Source organism: Hemiscyllium ocellatum, chromosome 6 (assembly GCF_020745735.1).
Source record: "Hemiscyllium ocellatum isolate sHemOce1 chromosome 6, sHemOce1.pat.X.cur, whole genome shotgun sequence".
NCBI lineage: Eukaryota > Metazoa > Chordata > Chondrichthyes > Orectolobiformes > Hemiscylliidae > Hemiscyllium > Hemiscyllium ocellatum.
The window spans coordinates 73,890,836-73,917,988 of NC_083406.1; the positions used below are offsets into that span (position 1 = coordinate 73,890,836).

The 27,153-nt window shown below is 40.5% G+C and overlaps 1 protein-coding gene across 1 annotated transcript in view; it reads left to right on the forward strand.

Moving 5' to 3' along the window:
• Positions 1-27,153, forward strand: part of LOC132816938 (coiled-coil domain-containing protein 138-like) — a 123,303-nt gene that overhangs the window by 37,298 nt on the left and 58,852 nt on the right. The window contains exons 4-6 of the mRNA XM_060826963.1: positions 7,603-7,724; positions 19,267-19,457; positions 21,938-22,096. Coding sequence (XP_060682946.1) covers positions 7,603-7,724; positions 19,267-19,457; positions 21,938-22,096 — 472 coding nt within the window. The remainder of the gene's footprint in view (positions 1-7,602; positions 7,725-19,266; positions 19,458-21,937; positions 22,097-27,153) is intronic.

Here is a 27,153-nt window from a genome sequence, read left to right on the forward strand (position 1 = left end):
CCTGTAAAAATGCCATCCCATATTCCCAATTCCTTCGTCTCCGCCGCATCTGCTCCCAGGAGGACCAATTCCAACACCGCACAGCCCAGATGGCCTCCTTCTTCAAGGACCGCAGATTCCCCCCAGACGTGATCGACGATGCCCTCCACCGCATCTCCTCCACTTCCCGCTCCTCCGCCCTTGAGCCCCGCTCCTCCAACCGCCACCAAGACAGAACCCCACTAGTTCTCACCTACCACCCCACCAACCTCCGCATACAACGTATCATCCGCCGCCATTTCCGCCACCTCCAAACGGACCCCACCACCAAGGATATATTTCCCTCCCCTCCCCTATCAGCGTTCCGCAAGGACCACTCCCTTCGTGACTCCCTCGTCAGATCCACACCCCCCACCAACCCAACCTCCACCCCCGGCACCTTCCCCTGCAACCGCAGGAAATGTAAGACTTGCGCCCACACCTCCACACTCACTTCCCTCCAAGGCCCCAAGGGATCCTTCCATATCCGCCACAAGTTCACCTGTACCTCCACACACATCATCTATTGCATCCGCTGCACCCGATGTGGCCTCCTCTATATTGGGGAGACAGGCCGCTTACTTGCGGAACGCTTCAGAGAACATCTCCGGGCCGCCCGAACCAACCAACCCAATCACCCCGTGGCTCAACACTTTAACTCTCCCTCCCACTCCACCGAGGACATGCAGGTCCTTGGACTCCTCCACCGGCAGAACACAACAACATGACGGCTGGAGGAGGAGCGCCTCATCTTCCGCCTGGGAACCCTCCAACCACAAGGTATGAATTCAGATTTCTCCAGTTTCCTCATTTCCCCTCCCCCCACCTTGTCTCAGTCGGTTCCCTCAACTCAGCACCGCCCTCCTAACCTGCAATCCTCTTCCTGACCTCTCCGCCCCCACCCCACTCCGGCCTATCACCCTCACCTTGACCTCCTTCCACCTATCCCACCTCCATCGCCCCTCCCCCTAGTCCCGCCTACCTACCCTATATCTTAGCCTGCTTGGCTCTCTCTCTCTCTTATTCCTGATGAAGGGCTTATGCTCGAAACGTCGAATTCTCTATTCCTGAGATGCTGCCTGGCCTGCTGTGCTTTGACCAGCAACACATTTGCAGCTTTGTTTTGCAAAAGCAAGTACCTTCCTTGCTGTTTGTGTGAGCATGGAATTCAATGTGGACCAAATTGCTGTGATTCTCTAGCTTAGCCACCATGGGTCTATCAAAGTATACCGTCTCAGCTGCTCTCAAATGTGTCTCCAGTAAGTATTGCCCCCCTCCCTTCTGTCACTTCCTACTGGTGGAGTAAGAAGTAATTATCCACCTGGCATAAGCTTTAGCAGTTTCCCAAAGAATGGATGGGTTACTGGCTGAATCTGAATTAATGGCTAAGAAAGATCTGAATTCATTAGAAAAATACTCAATTAACTTACTATCCGTAAGAATAAAAAGAACCATTTACCAGTGTATCAAATCTGTTATATTGCCCTTAATCTTAACCAATAAGTATACTGCTGCATGATCAGGGATGGTAATATTCCCAATTGTGCAAGATGCCACTGCAGAGGTAAGGAAAAGATCAATCCTAGTGTGGCACTTGTGCAGGTTAGAGAAGAAAGTAAATCCCTACCTGAGGGGTGGAGCTGCCTCCAAACATCCACCAACCCTAGTTCCACACGCAAATCCACTAATTGCTTAGATTGCAAAGAAGGTATTGGGGAACCTTTTGGGCATTCTGTTTACCATGGGATCCAAAAGACAGTTGAAATAATAATGTGCTTCGATGCAGGCTTACTCAATTTGGAAAATGCACCACCCGGGAATTTAAGTGGGTGTGCCAGGGCAGTAAACATTCAAAATACGATATTCTTCTCCATGTAACAAAGGTTTGAGGATCGTGAACCTCCCATGAGTGTCTTTAGTACAATCTAGTAATTTACATAGAAGATTCTTACTAACAAGTATGGCCACTCCCCTACTCCTAATATTAAAACACGAAAAATAAACCCAATCAAACCCACCCTGCTGTAATCTCAAACATTCCTTGTCATTAAGGTGTTTCTCCTGCAATTGGTCAATATCCACCATCTCCTTTTTAAGACTGGAAAGTACCTTTTTCCTCTTGACTGGCGAATGGCTCCCCCCTAATATTCCAGGTACACCATTTAAGCACATCATTAGCCATAATACTCTGTAACAACATGGCGGCACGGTGGCACAGTGGTGGGCGGCACGGTGGCACAGTGGTTAGCACTGCTGCCTCACAGCGCCAGGGACCTGGGTTCAATTCCCGCCTCAGGTGACTGACTGTGTGGAGTTTGCACATTCTCCCCGTGTCTGCGTGGGTTTCCTCCGGGTGCTCCGGTTTCCTCCCACAGTCACAAAGATGTGCGGGTCAGGTGAATTGGCCATGCTAAATTGCCCGTAGTGTTAGGTAAGGGGTAAATGTAGGGGTATGGGTGGGTTGCGCTTCGGCGGGTCGGTGTGGACTTGTTGGGCCGAAGGGCCTGTTTCCATACTGTAAGTAATCTAAAAAAAAAATTTGAACTGCAGAGAGGAAGAACTCGAATTACACATCACTGAGCATCAATGGAAAAAGATTCATTAACTAAAACTACTAAAACTAACAAGCTCTCAAAACTTTCCAAACCTACATACAAAACAAAAAAACTAAGCAAAATACAAAATGCCAGTGGCACTCAATAGGGGAATTTGCCCCCCCACCCATTGGGTGCACTTACACGTCCCAAAACCTTGTCGTCTGCCCCACTACCAATATGGCATTCAGGGCAATTAACCACCAAAACCTGGCTTGAACTGCCCTTAGGTAGGCATTTAGCCATCACAACCGCCTTCATAAGTCTCTCCAGCTGAAACTGCACCCAAACACAAGCAAAAAAAATGAAAGAAAATAGTAATGTTAACGAAGAAATTAAAAGTGAGTACTCTATCCATTCCCGACTATCACACAGGTAAATAACCGAAACGTCCAACAAACTTTCTTTAAGAAAAAAGAAAAAATTATTATCTCTATCCATTAAAGCTCCCAGCCCACTTTAATGTGTCCACAAAGTTATTTGACTCTCCAAAGAAAGTGAGTAAGTGTATTGGTCCATTAAAAGAAATGTGGAGCACCACTAGGTACCTCAAAGAATACTGAATTCCAAATTCCCTTAGTCTTCTCTTGATATCATCAAAAGACTTCCTTTACCAAATCACTGCTGCTGAAAAGTCCTGAAAGAACATAATCCTGGAGCCTTCATGAATTAAAGCCATTGGGTCTTTCCCCCTGGGTTCTGGAAGCTTCCATAACTCTTTGTGTGTCCCTATAACTATGAAACCCTGCAAGGACAGGGCGAAGCACTGGTCCAAGCCTGACCTGCGCACTGTAATGTAATGAGCTCTCTCAATCTTCACCGGCTATGCTTCAGCTTCTAAGTGAAGGAATCATGGCAGCCAGTTCTCAAAAACTCTCACTGGCTGACCGCTTTCCATCTCCTCCGGCAGACCAACGATACAAATGTTCTTCCTCCTGCCCCTATTCTTGAGGTCGTCAACTTGTTCAGTTAAAGTACGGACCTGTTTTTGAAGGACATGGATCTCCTCCTTAGAGGAATCGATCATGGTCTCTGTCACTGTGGTTTGGCACTTGACCTCATCCATTCTCTTTCCAAGTCTTTCAAGTTGTTGCTCGTGTTTTTGAAGCACGGCTGAAAGCAGGTCCAACCTACTACTAAACTTCAATTTTTTTTGCAATTTCGCGAATTCTGCAACCAGGACCTGGTGAGTAACTGGGTCCATTGAAGTAGCAGAGAGGGTCACAGCCACGGCTTCGGGCATACTCGATGCTTCCGATGGGTGCCTCACGTATTGGACTTACTCGATCCTTTCCCATGTTTTGTCATTTCCACTTGACAAAACAGGATTAATAAACATTCTACAGCTCTTTTAGTGTTGAACTTTATATAAATTGCTTAGTTGGGGTGGGCGAGGGTTTGCGCGCTTTATGCTGGGGGGGCGGGGGTGGGGGCGGTGTTGGACCAGGTTGAGGGGCCGGCGAGGAGCAGTGCTGGGCGGGTTTGGGGTGGGATGTTAGATGGGTTTGGGGCGCGGGAGCAGTGTTGGACAGGTTTGGGGGGCAGGGAGCAGTGTTGGACAGGTTTGGGGGGCAGGGAGCAGTGTTGGATGGAATTAGGGGGCGGTGTTTGAGGTGGGGATGTTAGATGGGATTGGGGATATGGGTGCGGTGTTGGGGGGGGCAGGGGCAGTGTGGGACGGGGTTGGAAGGGTTATGGGGAGCAGTGTTGGATAGGACTGGGGGGGGCAGGGCTGTGTTGGGCGGGGGCAGTGTTGGATGGGACTGGGGGGGTGGGGCAATGTTGGGGGGGGGGGGTGTGGAGGGGGGGCGGGCACGTGCACTGTCCTGCTGCTGCAGTCTCTTGAACGAGGAGCAGACTTTAAAAACTCCGAGCCCCAGTGGAAAGGCATTCAATCGATTAACCGAATAATCGATTATCCGAACGAAATAGTGCCCACCCATCTCGTTCGGATAATCAAGGTTCCCCTGTATTGGGGGCTCAACTTTTTATAAATTAGATCAATTACCTAAATGAGGGGAGAGAAGGGATAGTGGTTAAATTAACAAACCCCATAAAGATAGGTTAGGACAGAATGTTGTGAAGAAGACATAAGGAGTTTGCAGATGGATAGAGATTCGAGTACTACATTAGAAACTATGAAGTTGTCCTTTTAGACCTTTTGTTTCATATGACCCTTCTCCACCATTTAACAAGATTTTGACTGATCTGATTGTAGCCTTAACTGTATTCTCGCCTACCAGATGTCCATTGACTCCCTTCTTAAAAAAAATCTAATTCTGCATTATAAATATTCAATGATCCTGCCTCCAACTCTGAGTCCAAAGACACTCAACCCTCAGAAAAAATAATCTACACGCTTCAGACTGAAATGAGTGACCCTTTTTTTTAAAAATAGTGTCACCTAGTTCTAATCTTTCCACAGGGGGAGCATCCTTTCAGCAACCACCCTGTCAAATTTCCTCAAGGTCTTATATGCTTCATTGAGGTCATACCTCACTCTTCTAAACCCCAAAGGACACTGAACAGCCTGTCCAACATTTCTGCGTAGGTCACCCATTGCCAGATATTACTTTGTGAACCTTTTGTTTTACTGCCTGTAATGCAGAGCTATTAATAGATTCCTAATTCAACCTGTAATTATAAACGTGAATGGCAGATGTTGATCATAACAGTCAACAAAGTAAGTGGTGAGGTTGAGTCCTTCAAGCCAAATTAGAGTCGATGAGTTACAGAATGTCAGGCAGAATACTTGAATACAGTCACTATTTTGCAGTTTTGTGGCATGAATATTACCTGCTAGCTTGATGGCATTACTAATTTCTTTGGCAAATGCAAATTCACAACTTCCTTTCAGAAGTAACAAATTTGCCGTATATTTATATAGTTGTTTTAATGTAGTAAGATGTTCCATGGTTCTTCAAGGAATAGGATGAAACATAAATTAGATTCAGAGTCACATTAGTGATATTAGGGGCTGATGGCTTAAAGCTTGATCAGTTATTTTTAAGGAGCATCTGTCTTAAAGAGAGGCACAGAGTTTTACACAGAATCCAGGGGTGATTTGCTAAAGGAAGCCATTCAGTCCATTGTGCCCACAAGACTTGCTAAATGAACATCATTACCTAGTGCCAATCTCCCGCTTTATCCCTTGCACGTTATTTTCATCCAAGTAATCATTCAATGCCCTCTTAACTGCCTCAATTTTATGAAGGAAATGCCAGAGCTTCAGGCCTAGGCAGCTGATGGCATGGTCACCAATGGTGGAATAATTAAAATTGCTCTTGCTTAAGCCAGAATTATTTCAGCAGAGACATCTAGGACGGATTTGAGATGGGAAAGAATTATGAAAGATAGACAAGGCAATATTATGGAGGGATTTGAAATTCAATTTCCAAATCAAGGTATTGTTTGACCAGGAATCGAAGTAGATCAGTGATTACAGGGGTGCCTATCACTGCTTGTTCCTGTATGTATTTTATTGTCATGGCACAGTTTTATTTAGATTATCCATGTGGACTTCATTCCATTCTGCCCAGGAGAAGCAACATCCGGGATCTGAGTAGATGTGTTTGAATCTGGTGGCTGATAAATTAGAGTGTGTGTTGGGAAAGATGTCAGTAAGTCTCAAAAGTTGAGCATACTCTAATAAAATCTTGTTGAAATATATAAAATTAGAATCTATCAATGGGAAGATTTTCTTCTGGCAATTACTTTCTATAGAAGATGTTGGGTTTGCTCACTGAAAGCTTAACTTAGAACAATTTAAATAATTTACTGCCTTCACTGACTTAGTTTCAAACAATTTCCAACTCCCTCCTAAGCAGGACTGATGATGTCCATAGGATAAACATGTCTGATCTTTGGTCTTTGCTTTCTTGCAGTGACTTAGAACAATGTTAAAAATCACACAATACCAGGTTATAGTCCAGCAGGTTTATTTGGAAGCACTACCTTTTGGAGAAGAAGCAGTGCCCCGAAAGCTAGTACTTCCACATAAGTCTGTTGCACTATAAGCTGGTGTTGTGTAATTTTTAACTTTGTCCATCCCAGTCCAACACCGGCTCCTCCACATCTTAAAACAATGTGGCATTGCTTGGGCAGTGGAGATTTCAGAAATTTTTTTTTAGGTTGAGTAGTTTTCCAATTTTATATATTGTTTTTGTAGAGCTACTTAGTGTTAGACATTAAAATAATATCCCCTTGGTTGTCAATTACTGCAAACAAGTATTGTATGATCAGAGCTCAAAACATTGACAGGAAAAACAACTGGTGTAGTGAACTCCAACTGCAAATCCCAAAGATGGTATACAGATATGCAGAAAACAGTATTTATAAGACAAATTAACCTAGTTTATGCATTGATTTAGCGATGTCTTTCAGAACTATTTGGTTTCTTCATTAAATCATAAAAGCAACCTATCCACTTGGAATAAATAGAAACAATTTTTTTGAACAAGTTGTTTATCTATATATGTTTATTTGAAGTAGTTTTGAACAAAATTAATGTTATTGGTCTGGTTGTATGCTGGATTTTCATTGTGGATTGGAATCCTTTTCTTTAACACGAACTTGTACATTTGGTCAAATAACATCATCAAAATAATAGTTGGTTATTATTTGTTGCCTAACCAAATGTTTAAGTGTGACGTTGTAGATATAACTTTGGAATTCTAAGAACGTAATTTTGATAATGGTATCTTTATGACAAGCGCCATTATGATATTTTGTCAGAACAAATGGTGTGAACCTTCCAAACCACCTGAACAGTTATATAGTTACATTTGGAAGTATGGTGACTGTTATGTAGGCAAAGCAACATTGACTTTTTCCAGTGACTTTTAAACATGGACTCAAATCAGTTGTTGAATACCGAAGTGATGCTCTAATTAGATGCACACCTGGTTTTCATGTTTGTCGTGTATCAAGAAAATGTTGGCTAAATATTATAACTTGTTTTTAACAGCTTATAACTTCATTAAACTTACAGGGTTAATGATCGTTATGACCATGCTTATAGCTCAGATCAAGTGTTAGAAGGATACTTCAGTGAGGAAGAACCCACATTGCACACAAGACAAGATACTGAAACACTGTTTTTCACAGAAACTGGTTAGTACTGATGAGACATGAACTTGTTTTACATTGATGTCTGTCATGATGCTTTGTTTTTGTTCAGTTCTTGGTTTGGCAGAATGATGGGAACAATATGTTCTCAAAGGGCTTAAAGGAAAATGGCATACAAACAAACAATTTGCCATAATTCTTTTTCCCTGTATGGTCAAACAATTTTTGTGGTGTACTCGATCTTTAATTCAGTTTCTACTGATTGCCAATGTCATGTTATTAGGTCGGTGTGACTCTAGACTTGATATTGAGCCAATTGCTGAACATGGGTGTGGCCTGTATGAAGCAGAACATTGAATAGTTTTGCCAAGCTTCTGCAAACATCCAGAAAATATGTATTTCAAGTCGGTAGAGTAAATCTTGTTATATCTTATAAGGTGGTCACATTGTGAAGAACATTGAGGAACTGCTGTAGATTGTTCTCTTGTTAAATTTAGCCACTAAATTGGTGTGACTTTCATTGAACTAGTTGACACCAAAATAAATTTAAGTTCTGTGGCCTTTATTAGTCAGGCTACACATAAAAAGGCAAAGAATGGTCATGGTGCTGGGCCATTTATTTCTGTTTGAAGGAGAGGATCTGTAGCAATTTATAGGGTCAGACCATCTGGTCAGCAGCAGAGGGCGATGACTGTGGTGTAATTTGCACACTAACCATTTTACATTGCAGGCTTTTCCCCTTTGATGCTGACTCCAGCAAGGACTTAGTAACTGACTGTATTAGGATATCAAGTGGTGAGGTAACTCCAATAAATCCATATTCCTCTTTTCTCATTAAATGAAGACATGCTCTGTTTTTAAGTGGAGCCATTCCATCTGAAAAACAGGACGACCTTCTCTCACCAATTATGTTCACTCCATCTCTGACCTCAATATTTCCAATAATACTCAACTTCTTCAACCCCCTGACAAACACATCCCATTCTCAGATCTGGCACTCTACCCCCATCAATGTGAGCTTTCCTTTAATGCCTGACAATACTCTTACCCCTTTCTCACTCCAAAAATGTTAATTCACATCTTTAATCATGCTCACCTTTCGTCATTCCCACAGTTTCAACAATGCTGACTCTTCTGTTATGGGACAGGAGCAATCTGCTCTCAGTCATCTGAAGTGGAAAACCGACATTGTTTCATGCCCCTATGAGTGTGAGTAGGCATCAGTGGACAGTAGCACGTAGTCTGGCACAGTGTGCAGCAAATTATTTATTCTTTCGTGTTCTGGAACCAGGGTGTCTAGAGCTGTCCACTAAACTCCAAACTGATGTCAGTTCAGGCTATCTTTTTTTGGTGGGGATGGCCTCCTGTTGGCATCCCTCGGAAACAGTCAGTCCCTTCTGTCCTGGTCAGCATAGAGGAGAACCTCAAGGAAATTAACACTCTAGTTTGGAGTCACTCTTTCTATAATCTTAGACATCTCCAGAGGTTACATGGAGTTGACCAGTAGAGGTTGGATGATGTGCCCGGCTCACAGAGTGAAGTGCTGTCTGGGCATCTTTTAAAAATAGCTCCTGGAAGTTGAAACCTGCAAGGTTCCAGCAGGCATCTGACTTCCTGCCCATTTCCTTGTAAGATTGGCCCAAAAGCACATTCATACAAAATACGCTGAGAACAGGATAATTGTGCAAGAATACCTACCAGTTGGAGTGGCATGGTGGCTCAGTACTGCTTCACAGCACCAGAGATTTGGGTTCAGTTCCAGCCTAGGGAGTTTGCATGAACCTGCAGAGTTTGAACGTTTTTCCCATGTCTGCATGGGTTTCCTCTGGTGCTCCCATTTCCTCCCACAGTCCAAAGGTATGCTGGGTAGGTGATTTGATCATGCTAAATTGTCCTGTAGTATCCAAGGTAGGTGCATCAGTCATAGTAAATGCAGGGTTACAGCGATAGACTGGCAGGAGCTGAGTCTGGGATGCTCTTTAGAGGGTGGTGTGGACTCGATGGGCCAAATGATCTCTTTCTCTCTGTAGAAATTCTGATTCAGTGAATGGAGTACCTCTCACCTTTAAGCCAGATGCCACATCAGGTCTGCAAAATGCAACATTTTATGCAAGGGGTCAGAGTTTCAGAATAAGGGGTCAGTTAGGTAAGACAGAGAAGAGGTTAAGTTCTGTCACTCAGACAATCGGGAATCTTTAGAAGTCAGTACCTCAGACAGCTTACGGGAACTTAGCCAAACTGCGTTATCGAGAAAGAGATGCATAGATTTTTGGATACTAGTGGAATTAAAGGATGTGTAAATAGTGCAGGAAGATGGAGTTGAGGTAAAAGATCAGTTCTTACTGAATGACAGAGGTGGCTCAAAGGTCAAATGACCAACTCATATTCCTTTATTTTAATGTTCTTGTTTTGATGTTGTCAGTGATTCTGTGTTTGTTGCATATTGTTAAGAAGTTGAAGGCTTCTTATGTACCTTTAAGGGAGAGTGAATACTGTTCTGTAGGTGAGCAAAGAGAGAGAGAAGAAAGAGAGAACTTGAACTTCAGAGGTTGTGGATTAGTCAGGAAAGTCGAGTTAGCAGGATGGGGATGAAGGGAGAAGGTAATGGTGTATACAAATATGTTAAATCATTGCCACATTTTTATGAGAAAGATGTTGAAACCTTCATTTAATTTGAAAAATTGACTAGGGTGATGGAGTCGCCAGAGAACTTGTGGATAATGCTAGTTCAGACTAAAGTGGTAGGCAGAGCCAGTGAGGTATTTGCAACACGTCAAATGAAAGGTCAAGAGATTATGCAGCTGTCAAAAAGACTATTTTGAATTCTTATGAATTGGTACCGGAAATGTATAGACAGTGGTTCAGAAACATAAAGAAGGAACCAGGTCAGACTTACGTTGAGTTCGAAAGAATTAAACGTAGTAATTTTGATAGATGGGTGTGAGCCTTAAAAATAGCTAAGACCTGTGAGGCTCTAAGAGAGATTATTCTGCTGGCGAAGTGTAAAAACTCACTTCCAGAGATGATAATTCATGTGGATGAACAGAAAGTTCAAGAAGTTAGAAGAGTGGCAGAGATGGCAGATGAATAAGCATGGGTGCATAAGGCAAAATTTAGTTTCTGGCAGGAATTTCATCCTGTGAAGGATAGAAATTGGGAGGAGGGGAGATCCAACACTACAAAACAAAAAGTAGAGCACACTGGTAATAGTTTACCACAAGTGAAAAAAGTAGCCCAAGGTGAAAGGTCTCTGGTGTTTCCACTATGGTAAAGTGGGACATATAAAGTCACAGTGCTGGTCATTGAAGGAAGGCAATGTGGGAAAAGATATGGTTTAAAAAAAAGGCTAAGCCAGTAGCGTGAGTAAAAGTAATAAAGGAAACCCCCAAAAAAGTTGAGGAACTGCAGGAGAGTGCCCAGCCTAGGCAGGGGCTGGGTATTGATCTCTATGAAGACTTCACCTCTGTGAGTAAAGTTTACGCAGGAAGAACAGGGGGAGAAGGAAAAGAAGTTATAATTTTGAGATATGGGATCTAATCATTCTCTAATAGTAAGAGATGAACGTATTTGTACTCTTTCTGATATGTTACCCGAGCGAGTGGCAATTTGTGGAATAGATGGACAGAAATTTAGCATTCCCTTGTGTAAGATCAAGTTGGAGAGTCAAATCAAGACTGGGGAAGTAACAGTGGGAGTGATTGACAGACTGTCAGTTCCAGGAGTACAGTTTATTCTTGGGAATGGTTTAGCAGGATCCAAGGTGGGAGTGACACCCTTTGTTGTGGAGAAACCAAAGGAACACCAGGGAACTGAGGAGTTAAAAGAAAAATACCTTGGAATTTTTCCAATTGTGTACTAACAAGATCCCACGGTTATAAATCACAGCAAAAAGCAAAAACTAAAGAGAAGGATGAAGGAGTTCATGTTCAGTTCGCAGACACCCTGTTTGATGTATTGGTGCAGGAAAAACCTGAACAGGCAGAGGGTCAGGCAGAGGTGTTTCGTTCTAAAAGGCTAATGGACTTGCAATAGAAAGACGTGACAATAAAAGATACATATATATTGATGCATATTCAGAAAAGAAATCAGAACGAATTATTGAGGGTTATTATCTTAAACATAAAATCCTAAGATGAAAATGGAGATTATGGCAAGTTATTGCAGAGGAGAAATGGACAGATGTGCATCAGATGTGCTGCTGGTAGCATACAGACAAGTGGTGTTATAGGTATCATATGAATTACCAGTAGGAGGTCACCTAGATATGAGGAAGACTCAGGCTAAAGTACAAAAGTACTTCTGTTGGCCTGGACTGCACAAGGATGTGGTTAGATTTTGCCATCCATGTCAAACGTGACAAATGGTGGGTAAGCCACAAACAGTAATAAAACCAGTACTTTTTTAGAACATTTCATGTGGATTATGATTGATTGTGTAGGTCCCCTCCCTAAAACAAAAAGTGAGAACCAGTACTTGCTAACCATAATGGATATATCTACCAGATTTCCGGAGGCAATTCCATTATGGAGTATTAAGGCAAAAATTGTGGTGGAGGGGTTGGTAGCTTTCTTTATGTGGTATGGGCTACCCAGAGAGATTCAGTCAGACCAAAGGTCTAATTTTACTCCTAGGCTGTTTAAGGACATCATGGACAGCTTAGGCATATAGCACTTTAAATCAAGTGCATACTATCCTGAATCCCAAGAAGGTTGGGAAGGTGGCATCAGACCCTGTAGACCATGTTAAGAGTGTACTGTCAAGATTACCTGAATGATTGGGATAAAGGTTGTTTGCCATTACAGATGCCACAAGCAAATCTATTCAGTTTACTCCCTTCGAGGTAATTTTCAGACAAGTGTGAGGTCCTTTGAAATTATTTAAAGAAAAATTGAAAAGACTGAAGTTGGAGATCTCACACTTGGATTATGTATCTGAAGTGAAGGAGAGATTAAATCTGGTAGGTGAGTTCACTAAACAGAGCCTGAAGAGGGCCCAGCAAAGAATGAAGCAGGTGGCAGATAAAAACTCTAAAACCTGTTTTCCCGTGGGGATGACATATTGGTATTGTTACCAATGCTGGGGATCCCTTCAAAGCCAGGTTTAGTGGTCCCTATCAAATTGAGAAAAAGTTAAGTCAGGTAAACTGTCTAGTAAAGATGCCAAATAGGAAAACAAAGTGTATCAAGTATATCCTGTGAATATGTTGAAACCTTACCATAATAGAGACAGGGAACTGGAGAAACCGGTGTTAGTTTCTGCCCACAGAGTGAAGAATCAAATCCAGATGTCGTGGAGTTTAATGTGCCTCAAAATACTATAAATAATGAAGTCCTTCAGGAGTGGGACAGTTAGTGAACTATCTGTCTCAGGAGCAAAGAACCCAGGTTTGTTGCAGCATTATAAGGATATATGCAGAAATACGATGGGGAGGCCAAATGCTGTTGTGCATGAGGTGAAAGTAGGGAATGCTATTCCAATAAAACAGCACCCCTCCAGACTTAATCCTCTAAAAGCCACACTGGTACAGAAGGAAGTGGGTGCAATGCTGAATGAAGATATCATTGAACTGAGTCAGAATGAATGGAGTTTGCTAATCATGTTAGTTCTCAAACCTGATGGGACTCAAATTTTGTGTAGACTATCAAAAGGTCAATACCATAACAAAATTGGACTCCCATCCAATACCGAGATTGGCTGACTGCATAGAGAAAGATGGACAAGCCACTTACATCACAAAATTGGACTTACTGTGTGGTTATTTGCAGGTACCTTTATCAGAAAAAGTGAAAGCAATTTCTGCATTTGTAACCCCAAATGGTTAGGATAAATAGGCAAAGTCTTTTACCTGGGGTTTGGAAGTCCAGAACTAGAGGGCATAGGTTTAGGGTGAGAGGGGAAAGATATAAAAGAGACTTAAGGGGAAACTTTTTCACGCAGAGTGTGGAAAGTGTATGGAATGAGCTGCCAGAGGATGTGGTGGAGGCTGGTACAATTGCAGCATTTAAGAGGCATTTGGATGGGTATATGAATACGAAGGGTTTGAAGGGATATGGGCCAGGTGCTGGCAGGTGGGACTAGCTTGGGTTGGGATATCTGGTAGGCATGGACGAGTTGGACCAAAGGGTCTGTTTCCATGGTGTACATCTCTATGACTCTAAATGGGCTCTATCAATTCAAAGCATTTGGAATGAAGACCGCACCAGCCACATTCCAAAGACTCATGAACAGAGTTTTGGTCGGATTAACAAATTGTGCAGTTATCTAGCTGATGTAGTGATATTTGGCAAGTCATGGAAAGATCAGATGGTATAGTTGGCAGAGCTCTTTGAATGATTATGAGAAGCAAAACTGTTAATAAATGTAAAGAAAACAGAATTCATAAAGGCAGAGGTGACATTCTTGGGGCATAACATCCATCATGGAAGGTTGACCCCAAGGAACATGAAGATGAAGGCATCGAGGAATTTCCATGACCAAAAAAAGGGATGCTTTGATTTTTGAAATTAAGCGGATTCTATCGGAAGATTGTTCTAAAATTCAGCAGCTGGTGGCACCGCCAACAAATTTACTAAAGAAGAATATAAAGTTTCGGTGGACAGATCAATGCCAGGAGACAATGGAGAATTTAAAAGCACGATTAACCACCTTACCAGTTTTAGCTTCACCAAATGTTTTGAAACCCTTTGAAGTTGCAATCGATGCTCGTGATATAGGAGTTGGAGCTGTACTGCTACTGGAAGATGATGATAGAATTGAATAGTCAGTTGGCTACTTTTGAAAGAAACAACACCTACTAGAGAAAATATTCTACCATCGAAAAAGAATTATTGAGATTGGTACTGGCCTTACAACATTTTAATGTTTATGTGGCAAACAATGTATCGGAGACAGTTATATGTGCAGACCACAATCCTCTTACATTCTTGGAAAAATTTAAAGACAAAAATGAGACTATTTCATTGGAGTTTTATGTTACGGACTTTTAACTTGCAAATTGTACATGTTGCGGGTCATAAAAATGTGATAGCAGATGCGTTATCGCGGATTTAAAGTTGGACAGATTCCAATGTTATATATATGTGTGCAGAAATTAATATGAAAGTATAACTTAGATTAATGACCTATGTATTTCATTATAATGGGATTAAGAATTAGAAAAAAAAATCTTTTCATTATGATGGTTCATTTTTTTTCTTAAGGGGGAAGGTGTTATGACATTGAAGGTGTGTACTGTACCTTTGAGAGAGTGAATGCTGTTCTGAACTGAGAGATTACGGCACGGTGGCACAGTGGTTAGCACTGCTGCCTCAGCGCCTGAGACCCGGGTTCAATTCCCGACTCAGGCGACAGACTCGTGTGGAGTTTGCACGTTCTCCCCGTGTCTGCGTGGGTTTCCTCCGGGTGCTCCGGTTTCCTCCCACAGTCCAAAGATGTGCGGGTCAGGTGAATTGGCCATGCTAAATTGCCCTTAGTGTTAGGTAAGGGGTAAATGTAGGGGTATGGGTGGGTTGCGCTTCGGCGGGTCGGTGTGGACTTGTTGGGCCGAAGGGCCTGTTTCCACACTGTAAGTAATCTAATCTAATCTAATTACAAGCACCTGTGTATATGGCTAAATGGCAGTCCCAGAGTCCCAGGAAAGTTGAAAATATGCAGTATTTGGCTGTGAAATGGATACCTCAGTTGGTTACTGTTTTGACAACAATTCAAATTTAACAATCACATTAAATTATGCCCCAGGATATTCACACCCAGTCAAGTTTAAATTTATTGTTTTGTCAACATCGAGCCAATGAGACAATCCAATGTTGGGGATATAAAAATGCGGATACCTTGAAAATTGCAGAGGGAGCAACTGCCCTCGAGAGAGAGAGAGAGAGAGAGAGAGAGACCCAAGAAATTAGGAAACACTGTCTATCCAAGGTTCCTTTTTCATATGAAACATATCAGCAGTAAAAATAAAGATGATGACCCAGGGAAATCTTCAGCTAGGTCCATAGACGACAGCTGCTGTGTGGTATTGAAATTAAGTTGATGTAATTTTAATAAGTGTTTTATTGGAACAGCATATTGTTATAGAGTTGGAGGCAGGTAATAAGCAGTTAAGAGAAAGGGAAGCTTAGATTTGTAAATAGTTGTTGTTTAATGTTCTCTTTTAGAGTTAAAAATAAATTGATGTTATTTTCTTTACATAGTGGAATTTAGAAGTTCTCTCACTCATATTTTAACAGATTATGAAGGGAAGTGAGCTTTTGAAGTTTCTCAAAAATAGAGATCTTATTGCAATTCTTAATATTACAATTATTTCATAACTTTAAATGATGAGTAGCCTAAGAGTTATTACAAAGATGTTTCTGGTTTTTGTAAAATTGGGTTAAACACTGGAAGTGTTGAACTTGATTTTCTTGCTAAACTATATGATTGGGATCTTGGGCCTGCTATGTGAATGACATCTTCATCACGAAAATGTGACAGACTAGAAGAAATCCACAAACACATAAACAATTTCCTTACTATGTAAAGTTCACCCAAGAGGAAGAGAACAATAATCGACTTTCCTTGGACGTCATGGTAGAACGAAAAGCTAATGGAGAACTGCAGACCAGTGTTTACAGGAAAACCACACATGCTAGTCAGATACTCAACTATAGAAGCAACCATCCCAACATCCACAAACAGAACTGTGTCAGGATACTATTCAAACAAGCCATAACACAATGCAGTATCCTTGAACTTCAAGAAGCCGAGGAGGGAGATCCAAGATGGCGGCGACTCAGCAAGTCTGAGTTTACAGTGCTCTTCCCAAAACCTGGGTAAAGTGAGTTACTCACCCCCACCACACTTACCAAACCACCCAAAAAAAATTTCTAACCTTAATTAGCTGCTTACTATTATATTTGAGCAGTTTAATATTAAGTGGATAATGAGTAAACCAAAGGGATCCCGCAGCTCTCAGAAAACAAAGACCCCTCCCCCACCCTCCTCTCCTCCTCCTGCTGCAGCTGATGTAAAAACAGGCCTTGAAGAGATGATTGCCAGGCTGGAAACGACACTCGTCAATTTCATCGCAGAATCCAGACAGAGATGGAATGCATTCGAAGAAAAGCTGCAGAAACACAGCCAGGCTCTCGAGGAATTACAGGGCCGAGTGAAGGGGGCGGAGCTAAAGGCCACGACCTCCGAGGCTGCAGCACAAACAGCTGCAGAACAGGTGCGAGCTCTGGAGCAGAGAGTCCGGGCCTTTGAAATCTACATGGATGACCTGGATAATAGAAATCGGAGAAAGAATATCCATCTTCTGGGCCTCCCTGAACAAGAAGAGAAAGGACAGTTAGCAGTATTTCTGGAGCGATGGCTGCCCCAGCTTTTAAACCTGGGGGCTGAAACTGACCGGGTAAGGGTGGAGTGGGCCTACCGGGTCGCAGTACGCGGATCTGGCCCAAACCAGCGCCCACGCCCGGTCCTGTTCCGGCTGCAGAGTTATAGGGAGAGGCAGATACTCCTGGATGCCTCCAGAAATCTTGGAAAGGATCCTAAAGCCATGATCCATGAAGGATCCAAGATTATGTTATTTCAGGACTTCTCCCCGGCTTTGGCACGAAGGAGGAAGGCGTTTGATGAGGTGAAGAAATGTCTAAGGAACTTAAATATTCAATACACCTTACGCTACCCAGCGACGTTATGCTTTACCCACGAAGGATCCGAGTATAATTTTAGATCACCAGAAGAGGCTAAGGAACTTTTAGACTCGTTTAAATAAATCGTAAGAGATAATTTATGTTGGCTTGCCTCTTCCACACACCGTGGGGAGAAGTGGATACTTTACTCTACTTTACTTTTGCTTCTGGGAGCAGGGTTGTCTTCCCTTGCTATTTTATGTTATTATACTTAACTGTAATCTGTTGGAGTTGTAATTTTATAGTTATGTGTGTTTGTACGTGGCATTGATGCTATCAGATATACTCAGGTATGGGTGGGGAGGGGTGGGGGTGGGGCGCTCACTGTTAACTCTAGCTCGGTATTATATCTAAATCCTATTAAGGAGCGCCCGGGTCAAGGGTGGGACACTTTTTGGGAGAGGATATGGTGGACCTTTAGAAAGGAAGTAAGGCCCCCTGAGAACAAGGGGGAGGATCTCCATTCAAACATGTTTTATTTTTTTTTGTTCTTATTGTTTGGAAATAGTTTCCTTTTTATTATACTGTTATGAGTGTATTAGAGAACATTTTCTCTTGTTTGAAGGATGTAAGTGACTCAACTATACACTCTGGATAATTGTGGATTAGATTAGTAGTTAACTGAGTTTCATTGTTTTTCTTTCTTCTTTAGTATCATTCCTTTGAATTTTGATGATTATATATTTAAGATCTATTTTTATATTAATGTTTGTGCTTGAAAGTTCTGTTTATTTTTGTAAATCTGTCAAAATATTAAATTTCTAATAAAAATATCTTTAAAAAAAAAGAAGCCGAGGAGGAATGCCTATGCATCATATTCAGGAACAATGGGTATCTGATGAGCGCAGTCTGCCGATTCCTGCACAATGGACCTAAACAGGAAAACACAACTCACCCAGAGACTCTAGTCAGCCTACCATACATCAAAGAAATTTCAGAGATTATTACCAGATTACTCCAGCTCCTAGACATCATGGTAGCCCACAAAACTTCAATTATGCTAAAACAACTACTGATGAATCTAAAGGATCCTGTACCCACAGCCAGTAGAACGTGTAATGTGTAATGAAAATGTCATTCACATAGCAGGCCCAAGATCTCAATCATATAGTTCAGCAAGAAAATCAAGTTAAACACTTCCAGTGTTGAACCCAATTTTATAAAAACCAGAAACAAAATACCCTGCAAGGACTGCAATAAACATTACATTGGACAAACCGGTAGGAAATTAGCCATAAGGATGCACGAGCACCAACTAGCCACCAAAAGACATGACTAACTATCACTGGTATTCATACACACAGATGAAGAGAAACACCAGTTTGACTGGGACAATACATTCAGCCTGGGACCGGTCAAACAAAGCCATGTGCGGGAGTTCCAAGAGGCCTGACATTCAAACCGGAACTCCATTAACAAACCTCTAGAATTGGACCCCATTTACCACCCTCTCAGAAACAGAATTCAAAATAATATCTCCTACCACAACAAACTAAGGCACATAAATAGCAAACAGGACAGAACACCAGCGCTTCACCGGAAGCTCACTGATGTTACCTACCATAGTGACAAAACTTCTGAAAACAAACCCACCAGCTCAGTGAACAAACTGACAGCCCAAAATATATGATTTCTGACTTTTTTGCATATTGGTATTTGACTGTCTTGCAGATTGATCTTGATCTTTGACTTCTTCGTCCAAATCAAACAGTTCATAGCAACAGCAGCAAAGTTCCTATGTACACTCGTGTATGACAGTTTGAATGATTAATTTTCATATTTGATATGGTGACATTAGAATAGTTCATTATATGCTTGTATTTATATATGCATGAGAAATAGTATACTTGTTACTGTAATATATTTTTCAAGTGTTCCCTGCTGATAGTTTCTTATCTTGATCTTATTTTCAGACGTTACTTTGCCTTCCAACCTAGCTGCTGCCGATTTTACATCGACTTCAGTTCCTCCTTATACAGATGACAACGTTATAGAATCAAAAAAGAAAGAATGCCTTTCAGAATCATGGGAAGATGACTGCTATTTGCCACCTGATATAATGCAAATTTACAATGAGCTGACATTCGTACGGCAGCACTTACAGGTGCTGTTGTATGAAATAATTATGGTGTCAAACTAGGTTAATAGTAAATCACTGCTAAGCAAATTTATAATTCTAAACATATATGAATTATCCAAAATCTTTGCTAAGTAGAGTTTTATTTTAGCTTTTATTTAATCACTTTTTCCATGCCTATGAATCTGTTGAAATATCACTTCCTGCGGGTTGATTTTGAATTCTTGTGCCAAAGGTTCTGAAGCAGTAACAAATTCTTACTGTACAGGTTCAATGTACACCAGTAAAACTTTTAGAAATTGGATGATAAAATACTTGGTTGTCTTTAGCCCCTTTGGAGTTAACTTGCATGCGAATGTACATTGTGGTGGCTGCAATTCTGTTAATGAAAACATGATGTACAGAGCCAAAAAAATCTATTACAATTATACCAAAGTAGCTCACATTGCAACACACAAAATTGAGTATTTGGGAATATTGTTTAATTTTTAAATCTTTTTGCATATGTATCTGAAAATGCGGCTGCTCTTGGACTTGGATATTAACTAATAGTAAGATAAGATATAATATCAATTTTTTGAGTCTTTGAAACTCTCTGCCTGAAAAGATGGTGGAAGCAGAGTCTGAATACTTTTAAGGTAGATTTGGATAGATTTGTTTTAAGCAAATGGATGAAAGGTTATCAGGTATAGGCAGGGATGCAGATTTGAGATTCCAATCAGATCAGTAATGATCCCGTTGAATGGTGAAGCAGACTGAAGATGCTGAATGGCCTTCTCCTATTTTCTATTCATATATTCATCAAAAATAAATTATGAATTCAAGTTGACACTTAGTTACATTTTTACAGATAAATTTTTCTTTTGCAAGGTAGAATTGACTTAGATGAAGTGCAAACAGTTTTTTTTATACATTCTGGTTTATTTCTTCCTTTCACAAAAGAAAGGACAGAGGGTTAATTTTCAAATAGAAAAGCTTTGAGCAGTGCCAATGTTGGAAAATATAAACATTATAATTACTGATAGTTGATTGAGAGAGGGGCACGCACAGAAAAACATCCAGGAAACACTGAATTCAGTATTTGCAGAGATCGCAGAGAAACTTAGAAACTTGTGTGGTCAGTTGGTTTTACCACAAACCTTACCCGCCTTGACTCTCCCACTGCTCAGTCTCCGCTGCTGAAAGATCAGAGGAGTTCATCAGTGCTATAATTCAAATGCTATAATTCATCCCTCCATTCTGCCAAATCCAAGATCCCAAAATTCCTTTTCCTAAATGCGCTAGACCACAGAATCTCTCTCCATTCTGCCAAGCCCCAGCTACCTCCCACAGCGCAGACAAACTCTGTAACCTTGCACATGAATTCTATGAAATCCCAAGGCCATTCTCCAGTGCTACCAAGTTAATGAAATGGCTTAACTTAGCTAAACACTAACAATTTACTAGGATCGCGACATACCTATCTCTAACTGATACATATTGAACACCATCTTTCCATGTATGCTCACTTAAAATTGTAAGAAACAAATTAAACAGATTGAAATATGTATGAAACATGGAAAATTCATGTGCAATATGGGCACCTTTGCAGAATTTGATCCTCAAAGCAGTAAGTTTCTCAAATGATTTTTAAAAGTGTTGTAAATATGTTGTTAGTTTTTATAACCGAAAGATTAGAATATAAAGGGAGTGCTTTTTTCTGCATTAAAATCTCAATTTGGACCATGTCTTAATAACTCTGCAGTTACTGCACCATACAGAAGCTATGTTGACATTGGAAAGGATGCAGCTCATTCACCAAAATGTTACTAATGCTCCATGGACAAAGTTATGAATAGCAATAACATAAACTAGACAAGTATTCCACAGGATAGAGAAGGTTAAAGGTCTTTTGATTGATGTTTTTGGCTTTTGAGAGTGTTTGTTTGAATGGATAGTGAAAAGCTTTTTCTTCCATTATGGACGGTGGTCAGTGAAAGAGGAAACCAATCAGAGCCATTCTGAAAGTAATAGTTGGGAAATAGTTCATACAATGAATGATAGGCCTAGAACTGTCACAAAAAAATGTGTCAATTAAAAATGTTAAATGTGAGATTGACAAGGAATTTCTTGCCAAGGGTGTTTAGAGACATGGAACCAAGGTAGATTGATAGAGTCAGGATGGTCATTAGATACTGTTTAGTTGAATTGTGGAACTTGCTCAAGGTGCTGGTTAGTTGTCTCTGTTTCTTTTAAATATCTTTCTCTTACTCTTATATTTCCCAAAATGAAGTTGGTTATCCTGAAAAAGATTGATTATTAGTAATATTAATATTATATTTATTGAACTTGTTTAATCTTATGTTTGAGGTACTATAAAAGTGCACACATAAGCTTTTTGGTGGAGGGGTAGGACATTTATCTGCTATCTTTTAAGGTTTAATATATACTGATTTAGTGTAATTTTTTGTCAAATTAGTCTTATTGACTAATTGACTAATAAGTAATTTTTTTATATCCTCATGCAGAAAGAAAGTATAGCACTACAGGAGTACAGACATCAGCTGCAATCACATGAACAACGTTTAGCAAACCGTGAAACATTGCTGTTCAAACATCAAGATGCATTAACAAAGTTAAGAGGAGTAGAAGAAGAAGTTCATGCTAAATTTCAGATTATGAAGGAGGTACTGTTAACTGTTGCATATTGTAGTAAAAAGTGAGGTCTGCAGATGCTGGAGATCAGAGCTGAAAATGTGTTGCTGGTTAAAGCGCAGCAGGTCAGGCAGCATCCAAGGAACAGGAAATCGACGTTTCTGGCACATTCCTGATGAAGGGCTTGTGCCTGAAATGTCGAATTTCCTGTTCCTTGGGTGCTGCCTGACCTGCTGCGCTTTAACCAGCAACATATTTTCAGCAACTGTTGCATATTGTACTCAGTTGGATAGTTAAAACTTCAGTCTTTCTGGTTATCATTTGCCTTTACTGTTTAAAAGATGTCCAACTATATTACTAATATAGGTGTTAATCTCAGAAATATTTTATTTTCTGTTATTACTTACACAGAATTTAATTTATTTAGTATGAGCATATTTCCTGAAAAAAAATTCATAAATAATGCCTCAGATCAATTAACTTTATGTCCTATATATTGTGTATTCCTGTTGTCCTCCTCAACTTTCACTCAAGAATGAAAATACATCAATAATATGCAAATTATAGTTACAGATTCTTTAATAGTTGGGTTAACATATTACCTTGTTGTAAAATACTGCTGAATCCTTCTACTTATTTTAAAATAATGAAGACATAAAATGTCGCAATTAGTCTGTCTGTATGCAGATCTGAGCAGATGTTGAATGGGTCGTCAGTGAACTGGTAAGGATCTTGGATGCAATCGATGAGTCTATTATTCATTTTTCTCATGAAAACCAGCCAAAAAAGTTCATAATTTCTGTTTCTTTACTTTGTAAAATGTGGACAGAATTAGCAAGCATTCTGGGAATGAGTTAAATCATTTTTAACAGAAACACAATAGCTCAGCTTTAAAGGAGTTAAATGAATCCCTCAGCTATGTCTTATGAAATGAACATAATGCTTTTCTGAAATGTTGAAAATGTAATTTCCACAGACAGGTCAAAACATATTTGGATGCTATAAATGCTTGCTTAAACAAAAATTTCTGCAGTTATCCCTGATAGAACAGACACCTATAATGTGAGTAGTTGAGGCAGAACACTTAAATTGGATCTCCGATCAATTTGGAAGTTATTTGATCTCTCTCAAGTTAGTGATAGCGATTCTATAAACCACTTTAAAATCCTTACTTTGTAATGATGAAAAAAGTTGTTCAGGAACTCTGTAGTACGTTTGCGTGTGAATACTGAATGAAGATATGTTTGGGCTGTTTTTCTTTGGTCAGCTGCGTGCCTGCCCGACTGGAAACACATTACCATACTTAACAGCAAATCAAAATAATTGAGTTTTCTTTTTGCTTGCTATGGGTGCACATTATGACTTTTGAAGAATGCATAGTTCAAAGAGTTTGATGAATTTAAAGAAAAAGCCAAGGCTAAGGGTCTCGTCAATGTGCATGGTGATACTTTTAGATTCTAAGTAACTTAAAGTTTACATTTTACTAAAATTGAATTTTTTGCTGTTTATGCAGCATTTTAATCATAGTTGAAGGGTTACCTACAGTTAGGTGGGAAGAATCCAACCCATATTAACAAGGTTGGTCCTCAATGGATTGGCTTATTCCATGTTTCATCAGTAGTTACCCTTCAGCAGAATGCTAATGTGCAAAGAGTCTGAAGTTTTATTTAGTTTAACTCGTAACTTTTACAATACTTCATTTCCAATCAACAAGATTTTATTCAACAAAGGAAGTCACCATGTTAGCTTTTCATCTCTGAGATATAATGGTCAGCATGGTGGATTTGTGGTTAGCACTGCTGTCTTACAGTACCAGGAACCCAGGTTGGATTCCAACCTTGGGTGACTGTGTGGAGTTCCCATGTTCTCCCTGTATCTGCATGGGTTTCTGTCAGGTGCTCCAGTTTCCTTCTACACTCTAAAGATGTGCAGGTTAGGTGGATTGACCATGTTACATTGCCCTGTAGTGTCCAGAAATGTGCAGGCTGCGTCTGTCAGTCATGGTCCATGTGGGGTTATGGAGATAAGATGAGATGCTGGTTCGATGGTTGGTGCAGACACGATGAGCAGAATGGCCTCCTTCTGAATTACGTTGGAAGTCTGTGATTCTATGAATGACATGTACATCTCTCTCACGAAACCCTTTTAATAATAAAATAAGTATAGCTATATTATTCCATGGTAAAATTTCACCCAATTGACGTTGATTCCCTCCATAACCTGTGCTAGTTCTACTTTAAGAGTGTAGTTTGGTGATGCCTTGTTACACCCATGCAGTATGACATTAGTTTTAATTTTCAAGCTACTGAAATTAGAATCATTTTGTTTTAGCTTCTCTTCAGTCTATGTTAGTAAATTTCTTGTAAAATAACACTTTGCAATATTAATACTGAAATGCTTGTATGTCTAACTGTCATGTAATCAATGGTTATTATTTAAGCCACTTAGGTTTCATGATACCCATTAATAACATTTATAAAAATCTTTTTTAAGGTATGTTCTCAATAAATTGCAATTTATAACCATAGGTGAGGCGCCAGAGAATTGGAGGGTGGCTAATATTGTGCCTTCATTTAAGAAAGGCTGAAAGGAGAAGCTCAGGAACTTTAGATCTGTGAGTTTGACATCAGTGATGAGTAGGTTGTTGGAGGCGATCCTGAAGGGTAAGAGAGGCAAGGAATGATTATGGATTGTCAGCATAGGGTTTTGTGCAAGGGAAATAATGTCTCTCAAACTTGATTGTGTTATTTGAGGAAATAACCAGGAGGATTGATGAAGGTAGAGTGGTAGATGTTATTTATTTGGACTTTAGTAAAGCCTTCGTTAAGGTTCCACATGGTAGGGATTCAGGGTGAGCTTGCCAGTTGGATACATAATTGGCTTAACAATAAGAGCCAGTGTGATGGTAAAAGGTTGTTTTTCGGCCTAGAGGCCTGTTACCAGCAGTTTTCCACAGGAATCAGTGCAGGGTCCACTTTTGTTTGTTATTTATGTAAATGATTTGAACGAGAATATAGGAGGCACGGTTGGTCAGTTTGCAGATGACACCAAAATTGGAAGCATAGTGGACCGTGAAGAAGGTTATCTAAGATTTGAAAGAGATCTCGATCAATTGAGTCAATGGGCTGATGAATGTCAGCTGAAGTTTAATTTGGATAAATGTGAGGGGTGACCTTATAGAGGTTTAGAAAATCATGAGGGTCATAGGTAAGGTGAATGGCAAAGATCTTTTCCCTAACATGGGGGAGTTCAAAAATAGGGGGCATATTTTAAAGGTGAGAGGAGAAACATTTAAAAATGGCATGAGGGGCAACAGTTTTACACAGAGAGTGGTTATTATGAGGAATGAACTACTAGAGGAAGTGGTGGATGCCGGTACAAGTTATAACATTTAAAAGAGCACATGAATAAGAAAGGTCTGGGGGATATGGGCCAAGGGCAGGCAGGTGTGGCTAGTTTAGTTTGGGAATATGGTCGGCATGGACTGGTTAGACAGAAGGGCCTGTTGCCATGCTGTATGATTCCATGGCACTCTAAACAATGACAAAACATATTTGTGCATCTTCTCTCTGCATATATTGTGTTTTCATGCATTATGCAGTCTTCCCCTGGACAAAAGACACACCCTGCCCAGGCAGTGCTGCAGAGTCCTCTATGGTGTACAGACTCGTGCCAAAATTGGACGAACTGTCAAGACTAGTCAAGTAACACCCTAACATATTCATACTCACTGTTCTGTACAGCCAATGTCCAAGACTAATTCATCATCTTCCTTGGATATGTCATGTCCGACCAGCAGATTACACACAGTGGTGTACAGACAAGTGGAAATGGCTCTGGGAGACCTGGGAGAAATGTAATCAGAAAGGTCAATTAATAATTTTCCTGAAAGGAGGTTTTGGAAGCTGTGATATAATCTGACATATTTTCACATTTAAATACTAATGTGATATAATCTGCCCTGAATTTAGAGTCTTAAAGTGGAACAAAGGTTACTATGAAGGTATGAGGTGCAAATGGCAATGGTGGATTCAGAGAAGTAGTAAAAGATTTGATGATTGTCAAACGATGGCTAATATGTAAATACATGTTACATTGTCTGCACCAGGTATACATTCCCTTAAGACACAAATACCCAATGATCAAGGTGAGTTAACCATGTATCACATCTTCATTTACACTCATTTCACATCTCTATCATACCTTTATCACCATTAGCACTCCCTTTGTCTTTTGCTCTTGGCATGCTCACAGCCTGTTCGACTTGGACATCCTTTCCCCTATCAACAACATAGAAACCACAATTTCCAGCCCTCTTCAGTTGTGAAAAAGAATCATAGCAGACTTGATTTTTTTTATATAAAAGAAGTTAAAGATTATTTTAGCACAGTTATATTAGTTATTACGTAACCATTCATCAGGAAGCCAACTGAAATGAGTATCATTTGTTGTTGAACACAAAATAGAGCCACTACTTACGGCATATAAAAGCTAGTCCCAGCCCTAGACTAGTGTTGCAGACCTATCTTTGGGTCTACATTTTTTTTTTAACTTTTCCCTTTTTATTCTATCCAAAAGTGTTTGTGCACACAACTGAATGTTTTTTTGTTCTCATCACCAAATCACTGTGGTACTTTTATCATCTATTAGTGATCACCAATAAATCCCCTGTCTGGGTCTGCTTTGTCTTTGCTTTTTTAAATTAGCCTGTTCAGAGACATTTTTATACATCTTGGGAACAGGTGGAAGTTGGACAGAGGCCTCCACAGCCCAGAGGTAGGGATACTACTTCCCCACAAGGGCCCTGGGTCTGCATTATATTTTCTAGCCCTCCCAACTGAGACCACGCCGGTGTTAACTTTGAGGCCGAGAGCCCAAGTCCATGCTGAGGCTGGGAGTCTGTGCTGGCTTTCACATTGGACATGGGCAGTGCCACCTATGGACGGGAGGTAAAAAAGAGAAGAAAAAATTGTGGAAAGAGAGAAAAGAAGTGGACAGAGTGGATGAGCTTCAGTTCAGAAATCTTATTCCACTGCCATCTACCACTACACCACAAGACCCCCAGGTCTGCTTTATTTTTGTCTACCCA